This window comes from Limulus polyphemus, unplaced genomic scaffold, assembly GCF_000517525.1.
Source record: "Limulus polyphemus unplaced genomic scaffold, Limulus_polyphemus-2.1.2 Scaffold294, whole genome shotgun sequence".
Lineage (NCBI taxonomy): Eukaryota > Metazoa > Arthropoda > Merostomata > Xiphosura > Limulidae > Limulus > Limulus polyphemus.
The window spans coordinates 2,619-14,304 of record NW_013665904.1 but is presented as its reverse complement, the minus strand read 5'-3'; the positions used below and the strand labels follow the sequence as shown (position 1 = coordinate 14,304).

Here is an 11,686-nt window from a genome sequence, read left to right as displayed (position 1 = left end):
TTCCAGGACGCGTACGAACCCTGAGGAGTTAATTAAACATGATGGTACATGTCTTACTGCAGATACTTAAACCTGTTAACTTGCAAAAAGCCTGCAAGAGAAATTCATACACAAGTACTTAAAACATGCAGCCACCTAGTGGGCTGTAACATGGGAGAACAGAAAATAAGAAGTGAAAACATGAGTAACACGATAGAAGTAGCAGCATACAACCACTGTACTGCTGAATTCCTAGTAACATATCGGCTTTCACCAACCATAAAACTTGAATGACAAACAATTAAGAACAGTAGTTCCACTGGCTAAATTATATAAAAAGTTGGTTAGCAGAGAACTATCAATGACTCTCTGTACAGCACGGATAGTTTTAATGTTTCTGGATTATTGGGACACTTAGCCAGAAGCCCTGTTCCACTTTTAATATGCAGTTTGAAACAATCTTAAGTCAAATGTGAAAAAAAAAATTCAACATCTGCTTTACAGTAATAACAGAGCTAATTGCTACAGTAAGAGAAAAATGAATACTTCTCCTCCTTTTTCTCCAGTAACTTTTGAAACACAGTATCTATATTACATGACACTTAACTCGATCATCAACAACAAGTAAACAGAGAATGCATCTGCTGTGGTGTCCATATCATTTATAAGCTACTTATCCATGTTTCAAAAAGAAATATTCACAAAAAAATATTTAATTAAAAAACCATAAAAGAATAATGAGTACTAAGGTAGGATCAAACCCGCAATGCCCTGTATAACAGACTGTGACCTTAACCAGGAAGCTACAATTTAGGTTACATACAAAGAATGTGTTTCTAAATACAGATCTCACTAGCTGCATGATGTAGCTTAGCTTGGAGAGAAAGCCAAAATCAGTCTTTTCCAAAAAAATAAAATAAGAGAGTAGGCAGTAGTCAATGTGAAAAAAATTCCAAATCATAAAAAGAGCCCAGGAATGCAAAGTGAAGCTATCAGACACACAAGTTTGAGGAAACAACTAAGGTAACTTTGTAATTTACTATTACTATTTCTTTTTATTATCATTATTAGTAATATAATTATTATTATTATTATTATTATAAGGTGTACAAGAATGTTCAAATTGAAACTCTTACTTTCATATGCAATAATCAAAAACAATTTAGATGAAACAACTGGAGCAACCTTGACCCACCCAGTTTTTACAATTATGCCTATTTGATTGGTGTGGCCCATAGAGGTTCAAAACCCAAATTTTAGCATACAAGCCTTTAAGCTTACCTATGAATCATCTGGGGACCCAACATAAAAGTAAAAAGTTTCTATTATAACAGTGATCTCTATGACTTTTTACAACCAGTGTTTGGAAACTTAGAAAATTTATAACTTCAGTTTATTAAACGTATTTCTTTCAAAATACAACATTACTCCTGTTATTTCCTGAATTTACTGAAGAACCTCTTTTATCTTAAATTAGAGACCATGTTAGGAATCTTTCAAAAAAATCAGGAATTTATTAATATCTTTTTAATCTAGAAATATAAATGTCAAAGCTCCTATTCAACTATTAACAACTATTCAAAGTTTCATGATTAGTTTTATCATAGCCAGGAGCATCACTCCTTTGAAGATTTAAGTTTCACTAAGACATCATGATTTTCAGCAATAAAATCTAAGGATTTTTCCATCTATAAAAAAACTGGACATGTTAGAAATTTTACCTTTTTTTTCAGTTACCACTGAAAACAGTAATAAAAATGTGTTTATGGTCTAACATTAACCTATTTAACTTTTAACATTTATTCTGGGTAATGTAATGTCTTGCATCACGTATGTGAAATTTAAAACTAAGGCTAAACTGTACTGTGTCTACACTCTCCCTTCAGTTTCATTATTTACCTCTCTAAACTATATTGGTTAATCAAATCAGCAATCCAGCTCTAGTTGTGTTATGATATTGTGAGTTTTTGATGATTAGGTGAAGTATTTTCTGCTTTCTTGTAGTTGCATGAAGTTTTGTTTGCTAAAGGATACAAAATATTGAATTACATGTTGCTTCCATTAGTGTTAGACAGGAGATAGGTAACTGCTTTCAATGATATATGGAATGCATGTGTATTTGTTGTAATAATATATGTGTGATGCTTGACACCAGGTATTCTTTGGTTGTTTTGGTTAATGTATACTGTGCTCAGAAGCTTAATATGCATTATGTACAGGTGCTATGAGAACAAGTGTTTTCATTGCTGAATTTAACAACTGTACACTGGAGAAAAATGTAATTCATACAACTATACCAAAGTATAGTGCCCCTTTCCACTTATCCAGTCCACATACTGATGTATAATACTTATAAAATCTAAGTAATATACCTTGGATTGCTCAATATATGTTACCCTGTCAGGCAATATGACATAATTTAGTGAAGTTTTAAAATAAATATGGTTCTCTATGGCTGCTGCTAAAATCAGAAACTTGTATATCTAGCCTTGTCTTTATCAATAAAATTTTTTGGGGTTTTTCCTTGTTTCTAATGCTTGCATTTTTATCTTTTTTGCTTCAAAAGCTTGAAATGCTGCAGCTTTAGTGGGGCTTTGCCCCTAGGACCTTCCACCAAGAACACTGATATTAGACAAAAGGCCTTGTCAGCACTGGATATAGCTGATACAGTGTGCTTCATATATTATTATTTTTATACACTCTTATTTACTTTCACTCAGAAGTTTTCATCAATAATTGCATCAATATGTTTGTGGCTCAGTTCCTTATAATACTTCAGTTGTAATTACTATTAATCAACCTTTGTGTATGTATTTTATATAGATTTGTGGGCTTGAACATGCCCTGTCTTTGGCTTCAAATATCAAAAAAGAATTGTTCAACTTCTGAAGTTAATGTACCACCCTGAAAATTTCTATAGTTAAAACATTTAAACTTTGCACTTCCAACAGCAAACAAGAACTGTGTCTGTACTTCACCTATTTCTGTTTTATGTTTATCCTTATAGCAGCTATATTTTTCTTTCTGACTTTCCTTAGAAGACATTGTCATCAATTAGAATGAATTACCACTCCCATGGAAGTTACATGTAGCACTTCAAATGTTTGGGGCATTTCTCTAAAACAAAATTGCAATGAAAGAGATTTTCATGTACATTTAAAAAATATATCCATGCATGCTACAATATGGCAGTTCAGGGGAAAAAAAATCACCATTATAATTATGTATTTTTCCTTATAAGCCTGTAAATGTTGTTTGTTCAATGCATTCATAATTGCTATATTAAAAACCACGATAATGTTAGTATAAGAGTGAAACATGTACCTCATCTGATTTCTCATATACAGATAATTATATATAGAGAAATACTGTACATATAAATGAAGCATGACACAAAGTGTTTGAGGTATTCCACCTAGAAAAACACAGTATATCAAAAAGGTACAATAATTATCAATAATTTGTAAATTATTGGGTTGATGACAATAACATATTGGGACAATGAATAAGGTAGTTTTTTATTGCAAGATTTATAGATATTTTTTGTATTCATTGAATATGATGGATAATCTTTATTAGCCGTAGAATAGTGGCTTACAGAATGGATCCGAGTTTTTCTTTTTTTTCAAGTACAAACTTTTAGCTCATAGTTCCATCATCTCTTGACTGATTTGAGATATAATTATAGTTTTGGACTCAAGAGGTAAAATCCTATCGACCGATGTATTTAATCATGCCCATGTTCACATAGATTAATTTATTCTAATCATGCCTAAAAGAATTTCAATTTGAGGGTAGACTGGTAGAGATCACGATGAGTAATGAAATTGAATCGGGTATGTACATGCCCAACTCTTGGTATTGCTGGTGCACAAAAATATAGCAAAAAAAAAAGGAAAATAAATGTCTCAAAGATAAATTTACTCTAATCCTGTCTAAAAGGATTTCAAGTGTCTTGGGTATTGAGGATTACATCTTGTTTTTTTGAAGAACTGAAAAATATGAAATTAAAACATTTCATGTCTTTATTTTTATGCTCTCTATCATATGATAGCTTTTGAAAAATTAAACTATGAAAAAATCAAAACAAAAAATAATCAAATTCCACTCAAAGTTATAGACCTTAATTTTACATTAGAAAGGAGGAGGATTAATAGTTGTATAAAACGTAATAAATGAAAAAGCTAGGCTTTTAAGAAAATTAAATCAACCACAAGAACATTTTGAAAAAAGCACTGAAATATATCATATCATGCTGCAGTTGCTGTGAAAATGATTGAATGTATGCATGAACATTAAGAACAGTCTGAACTTTCAATTATAATAAATATCATTATACTATGAGTAAACTTGTGAATAGCATATGTAATTGCATGATGTCAGACAACAGACAGTAACATGGCATTCACTGTTGTATATTGGTGCTTACTTGCAGAGTTGCCTACAAACTTAATTCTTGAACAGTAGTATGAACTTTATTTAAATGCACCATTAAACACCAGAAAGATTAATTTTGTAACTACAGAGCAATCAAATTAATTAAGATTGCATCTAAATTATGAATCTTGTAACTTCCCATACTACAGAAATCTAACAATTTCAAAACTTTAATAAACTTTATGGCCCTTTTAAAGACAGAATAATGCTATGCTTGTGCAAAATTTACATATTTTTTTAATTAAGAACTTGTGTATTAATGACTCAGTTGTATATAAGAAGAGATAAGAAGCTCAATAAAGCAACTATAGAAGATATAATTGTAAATATTTGTATGTCATATTCTGTTTTTTTGGAAGTTGTAAAAAAAAGGTTAACATAACAATAAAAAAAGTTAAGTTAGTGAATATGAACCGTAGAATCAATAAATACATCATGTCCTGATTTGGCCATTTCAAAAAGGATTTATAAGTTTGTAATTGTGCACATTATGTCTTTCCAGGAATTACTTCCTATATGTAAATAGTTGCTGAACTCAGTATGAACTGATAGAGATTTTATGCTTTTATTTTTTTAGAAGATGCATGCAGTGAGAACTTCAGGAAAGAACAGTTCCAAAGTATTATTATGTTGAAGGAGGCCAGTGTAGAGTAGATTTTTTTTATTATAGGGTGCTACTAAAGGTAGTTGACCCCCCCCCCACACTTAAATCTCTTCTAAGAGAATAATATTGATCTGCAGAAACAAAACCAAATGCCCTTTGTTAGTCTGTATGTTCAGATAAACTCGAACATCATTCAAAAACAAATGAAGATAAATAAAATCAATAATTACTGTTCTGCTATAATTTTTGAACCACTTTATACAAGGTAATGATAATAACCCAAGGAACTCTGTAGGAGTTCTCACAGAGAAACTGTAAAGGCATTTCAAACTGAAACATTGCAACTTCTTTCAATTGTTTGTTGTTTATGTTGTATTAATAATCTCTTTTTTTGTGTGTATCAGTTTTACTCAAAGAATATTGACTGAATTGATTCTTGTGATTTATAGAAAGTTGCAGTGAAGTTATAGTGAAGATACTGCTGTGTGTTTGTGTGCGTGTCTATTTTTTTTGGTACAAGTGTTTGTAGCAAACCAGATTCTAAAGTAATGATGACACCAAAATGTTTACCTGGATTAGAAAAGAGCCAAAAGTAAACTTATCAGAATCTATGGAAAATGTCAGTAGTGTTGGTATAAAAACAAATAAAAAACCCATCTATAAATCATTAACAAATATTTCTTAGTTGAATCATTCAATTCTCTAAACAACGAAATGCTATAGATTATAGCAGGTTTAGTAGAAGTTTTACTTGTTTTCTGCAATCAAGTGAGAGCCTCACTAACATGTTTAACTTTTAATGAAAAAATTTTGATCTTCAGTTGTAAATTTTGTAATAATTCAAAACCAAAAGAAAATCTCACTCTAAAATTATTACTAACAACTCAGTTTAAAAAAAAAGTTTACCAACTCCATAAACACATTTACTTCTACAAAAAACATTAAATTAAATCCTACCATTCAACATGACATGATAATCAAACAAAAATGGGGGTATAAAGACAGTACCACAGTTAACACATCAACTGTTTAACTCTTTGTAAACAAAAACTCACTTCAGGTTGTTTTTACATGTTACTCATTATAAAATATATAAACAATCATTAATACCCACATTTCTAACTTCAACATAACATAGAAACTTTTCCAAATTACACTAAACATCATCTTAAAGGTATCCCACATGAACTATAATTTTAAACTTAACACACAGCCACTTCCTTAACTTCATCTATACTACTGTTCAACAAGTCTTCTCCTTCCATGCATATTCTCCTACACTACATAGGTCTCTTTATTTTCAACAAACATATCATACAATGTAGGTTTAAGTGTTTTTGAATCTGCAGTAATAAAACTAGATGATAATAATAAACCTAACACTCTCACAGAACTGGGCGACTTAGTTGACAAGTATCCCACAAACTAATCAATTACTTGAAATTAGTGTTTCTGATTATTACTGTTATAAATTATTCCAACAGCTGATTGCTAAAAATTATGATTAAATTGATTGCCACAAAAATAATCAACTAATTGAAATTAGAGTTTCCAATTATCATTACTTTTTATTATTCTAACTATCTGAGTAATCAAAATATTGCTATTATGCTTGTTTGTTGTTAAGTGCAAATCCACATAATGGGTTATTTGTGCTCTTCCTAATTTTAGTCTTATAGGTTATGACAAAACTACTAAGGCTATCTGCCACTGTCATTAGTTTTGAACATTATGCTGACTAAGCAGAGAGCAACTGGCTGGCAACACCTGCTGCCATTTTTTTTTTCTCTTTCTGAACTAATCACTAAAGAAAGAGAAGGCAACTGGCTAGATGTACCCACTTGTGACATTATTATTTTTTAAATAGCTGACTAAAAGGAAAACAGCTGAATGGAAGGACCTGTCACCAACTTTTTTTTGAGTTTATTTGTACATTCCATGATTGAGGAATGCTATACTAATTCATTAATAAAATGTAACTGATTAATGGGGCTCTTCTCTATACAATAGTAGAGTTTACTAGTATTTTAATGCACAACTTATCCAAGTATGATAGAAATGATAATTTATTTATTGACACAAAATCAAAGGAAACAAATGGTAGGCTTTGGAAGGAGAGTATTAGAACATTATTCTAGTTTAAAAGATTTAATTAGGTATAGAAAGTGTATAGAAAAAAATGTAACTATATATTTACTTGGAATGAATATTCATTAATTAAATTGATGACATGTTAGAATGATGTGACCAATAAGATGATGAACCTGATGATTTAATTAAAATGCAATGACTCCAGTAAGACTAAGTGGAAACATTTTAACAAACCTTTTCAGCACACATCACCTCTTTTATTAAACAATATCACATTATAATAATTTAAAAGAGAAGAATAATTCTAAGTAAAAATTCACATTTAGGCTTCAATATCTTTTAAGTTGTATTTAGGTTCTAATATTCACAATGTAGTAAAACATAAGATGAGAATACAACTATATTACAAGTTTCTTAATAATTAAATATTGAAAAATTCTTGTTTTGCCTTGTTAACCAATAACACTTTTTCTTTTCAAGACTCCTTTTGATTCTCTTAAGTGTTATATTTGTAATGATGATGTGCACCACACTGTCATCCTTCAACTTTGTTCAAGTAACTTTTTTTAATGGGAGAGTACACTAGCACTCTATGTAGTAATGGTATGGACACCTGTATTAAAGCAATACACAAGTCATCTGGATTTTCTCCTCTACAGGTCATCAGTAGCTAGCCCTACGTAGCTTTTTTATTATTATTATTTAGGGATATTTTTCCCCTAATACTTGTAAGTTGTAACAATATATTTTCTTATCACATCAGTATCACTTCTCTTACAATTGCACTAAAACAGATACTTAGCTTACCCGTCAGAAGAGGCTGCACTACACCATTTTGATTGGTGAGCCTTGTAGTGGTACCACAACAAGCATTCTTTGAAAATACACGTGTGTCCAAACTTTGACATTGTTTGTCTGAAGAAGAGCTCGTGGACTCGTCTACTGAGCTTGGGGAGCAATAATCCGCCATTTTCGTTGATATTGGATAATAGGCCTACTATACTGTAAAGTGTAAATACCGCAAATAATATTAAATTCAGTCTTAAGTAAAGACTTGCAGATTCACAATAAAATAATATATATTTATTACAAAAAAGAAAAACAAAATAACAGTTCAGAAAGTACTAATTTGTACATTATAAATAAGTTAGATTACGATTTTCAATTAATTCAACCGAACAAATTAGTTTTTTTAAAATATTACTATCACTATTGGTTACTAACAACAATGCTAAGTCATATATCAATTAATAACGAAGTGTCAGTCTGTATCATACAATTAAAAATTAAATACAATAAGCTTATAAGTTATCATACCATTCAGACATGATAAATAAAAAATCGGATATTTCAGTACACCCAAGTCAATGAGTTTACTTTATTTAAATTATTGTGAAAATCAGCATCAGCCCTACATATGCCCTATTCTGAGTATTTGCTTATTCAGATTCGTACGACTGCCTATTGCAAAGGCAAATGCCATCAATTTTTTCAAGAAATGCTACAATAAATTCAACAAACACCTTTGTAACACAAATATACACTTACACACACGAGTTGGCTACGTTTTTGCTACAAAAGAGGTTTGAAACACATAAGCCTCAATATTAAGTATTACACTACCGGAGAACCTAACACCCAACTCTTATACAAACATACATCTGGAAATAACATTTGAAAACAAACTGTACCAGCACTGTATTTCTGAACATGCGCAAGAAACGTCACAGAATAGTCACGAAATGGTTTGTGGAAATGAAATACGAAGCTGGTTGTAAATTGAAAACAGAATATTATCAAGATTAACAGCTTTATAAGCACATATTAAGTTACGAAGAACAAACAAAAATTTACAAAATATGACGATGATTACCCTGACTAGTTTCGACGTACCACATACTTCATTTTCAAGGGTATACTGTGGTATGTACCTCGAAACTAGACGGGGTAATCATGTTCATATTTTGTGTTTATTTTTCGTTACTTAATTTGTGCTTATAAGCTGTGGATAGTACAAATTAGTACTTAACTTAATTAAACAGAATATTGTTTCTGTTTTATGACAAACGAAAGGGGACGTTTGAAGACGGTACTGTACAAAGAAAAAGGTAGTTAGGCATAAACTATAAGGCAATAAAGAAGCATTTAGAGATATTGCGGTCTTTTTGTGTTATAAAACACATATTTTTGTAATTTTACTGACAGATTATGGAACGAGTGACATTTTTATATTGTTACTAAGCGGTACAAAACACTTAATAACGTTATACATTATTAGCGGTGCCCCCAGTGTCACAGCGGTATGTCTGCGGACTTACAACACTAGAATCCGGGTTTCGATACCCGTGGTGGCAGAGCACAGATAACTCATTGTGTAGCTTTGTGCTTAATTACAAACAAACAATTATTGGCTGGCGCAAAATTACGGAACCATGCTGCATTAAATGACTACAATAGTTCCAACTGCTTCTCTATTGCCTTATGAGTTAAACCTGGCCATCTCGTTTGTTATAAAACAGAAATATTTTTATGTGTTTTCAATTTACGACCGTTTTCGAACTTCCACAAGTCATTTCATATCAATTTTGCTAACGATTGTTTGCGAAAGTCCAGTAGTGTAATACTGGTACAGGTTGTTTTCAAATGTTATATCAAAACGTATTGTTACGTCTCCGTTTGTTAATTAACTTTCCGTAACTTCGTTCCGACGAAACTTAAGCGACACAAGTCCTTTCTTAATAAAACTGGTTTATTATTTACGAATATAACTTTACCAATACACTCAACTTCAACAATCGCGCTAAACAAACACTGTAACGTCTCTCGTGCTCTCTAACTGCAGTTCAATTACTCACTGTCTATACACATTACATTCCCCTCTTTTATATACCAGCCTACCCTATATGTAGTAAGAACTAGAACATTCGCCAAAGTACATGATAGTTCTAGAAACGTTGCGTCACAGTAGTCATGTGACTCGATGACGCAACAGTATGTTGTGTACAACCATACTGTCAAAATAGTCCAGGGATCTAACCCAGCCAAGCTACACGTTTAAAATACCGTTCAGGAATTACCTAACTATGGAAGTCACGTTTCATAACGTGTAATATTTAACACTGAGGTCGAAATTTTGAAAGCAGTTGTTTTTGCAATGGGCATTTGCACAAATCTGAATAGCGCATATGTAGAACTAATGTAGTCTTCAATAATACTAGTACAGATAACAAAGTCAGATCGATTATCTCACTCACACAATCCTGCCAGTAGCCTTTATAATTGTAGTACACGATCACATAGCTCCATAGGGGGGTAGGGGGGCAATTCGATCGTTTAAAAAGTTCACGACTGTACTGACCGTACTGTTACGACAGCGGAAGTCACGTGACTCTAGTAACACGTCATGATATTCTCGAAGGTTCGTGAATGCTCGAGTGTTTACTAGATGTGCGGTATTCTTTTATATAAGACCGCCAAGAAGTGACGGCAACAACGGAATTGAATTGCAGACAGAGATAGAGATGAACAATTGATTCAGGCGCGTGAATCGTTCGTTGTGAATTATAGCGCTTGTTGAAGTTAAACTAACCGTGGAAATTAAGTATATTGCAAAGCTCTATTGAGAAAGAATAAACTAGTTTTATTTAAGGAAGGACTTGTATTGCTGAAGATTTGTTGGAAAGAATTTCTACGGAAAATTAACAAACGACTAGAGACGTAACAAATGGGTGTCAGACAGTAAGACGGGAAATAAAAAAAATGGAAACGAGACGTGACAAATCAAACTACAGCTTAGCAGGTTTGATGGCAGCAATACAAGAACAGCAAAAGAAACAAAAAGAATGAGAAAAGAAACAAGAAGAGAGACAACAGCAGTGGCAAGGAAACATGCAACAGTAGCAGCTCGAACAGCAAAATAAACAAGAAGAGAGATTACAGCAGTTGTTGGGGAAAAAAGAAAGGAAACAAGAACAACGAGAAAAGAAACAAGAAGAGAGATTACAGCAGTTGTTAGAGGATAAAAAAAAGAAACAAGAAGAGAGATTATAGCAGTTGTTGGAGGAAAAAGAAAGGAAACAAGAAGAACGAGAAAATAAACAAGAAGAAAGACTACAGCAGTGGTTGGAGGAGAAGGAAAATAAACAAGATGAGAGATTACAGCAGTGGCAATTAGAACAAGAAAGAAACAGGAAGAAAGTCTCCAACAGTTGCAGGAAAGTCAGCAGCAACTACAGGAAAGTCAACAACAGTGGCAAAAAGTACAAATGGAAAGCATTAGTAAATTTAAAAGCAAATTAGATACATTAAAGGATGATTTATTGTCTTTTACACAGGGAGGATACATTAACCATCGACTTAATCAGCCCCAGACAATGGCAAGCCCCTTCCAGAGCATGCAGCTAAACTCTAATGCAGACTTCTTGAGTCCTGTTAGAAGTCACATCCCAGATATGAATGTCAGCAATAGTGGTGATCTAGTACGAAGGAAGCTACAGGAATTCGATGGGAAGGCACGGAAGCACATAAAGCACAATTTGAGCTCCTGGCAGAGATGAATGGATGGAGAGAGGAGCA

The 11,686-nt window shown here is 32.2% G+C and overlaps 1 protein-coding gene across 2 annotated transcripts in view; it reads right to left on the bottom strand.

Moving 5' to 3' along the window:
* The window catches only part of LOC106457123 (nicotinate phosphoribosyltransferase-like), a 56,623-nt gene extending 47,734 nt beyond the window's left edge, over positions 1–8,889 (bottom strand). The window contains exons 1-2 of one of the 2 annotated variants that reach the window (XM_022382930.1): positions 8,803–8,889; positions 7,919–8,113 (exon numbers count right to left, since the gene is read on the bottom strand). In XM_022382930.1, coding sequence (XP_022238638.1) covers positions 7,919–8,081 — 163 coding nt within the window. In that variant the 5' untranslated portion in view covers positions 8,082–8,113; positions 8,803–8,889. The other variant, XM_013916508.2, reaches the window with a different exon arrangement.
* Between the last annotated feature and the right edge of the window lie 2,797 nt (positions 8,890–11,686).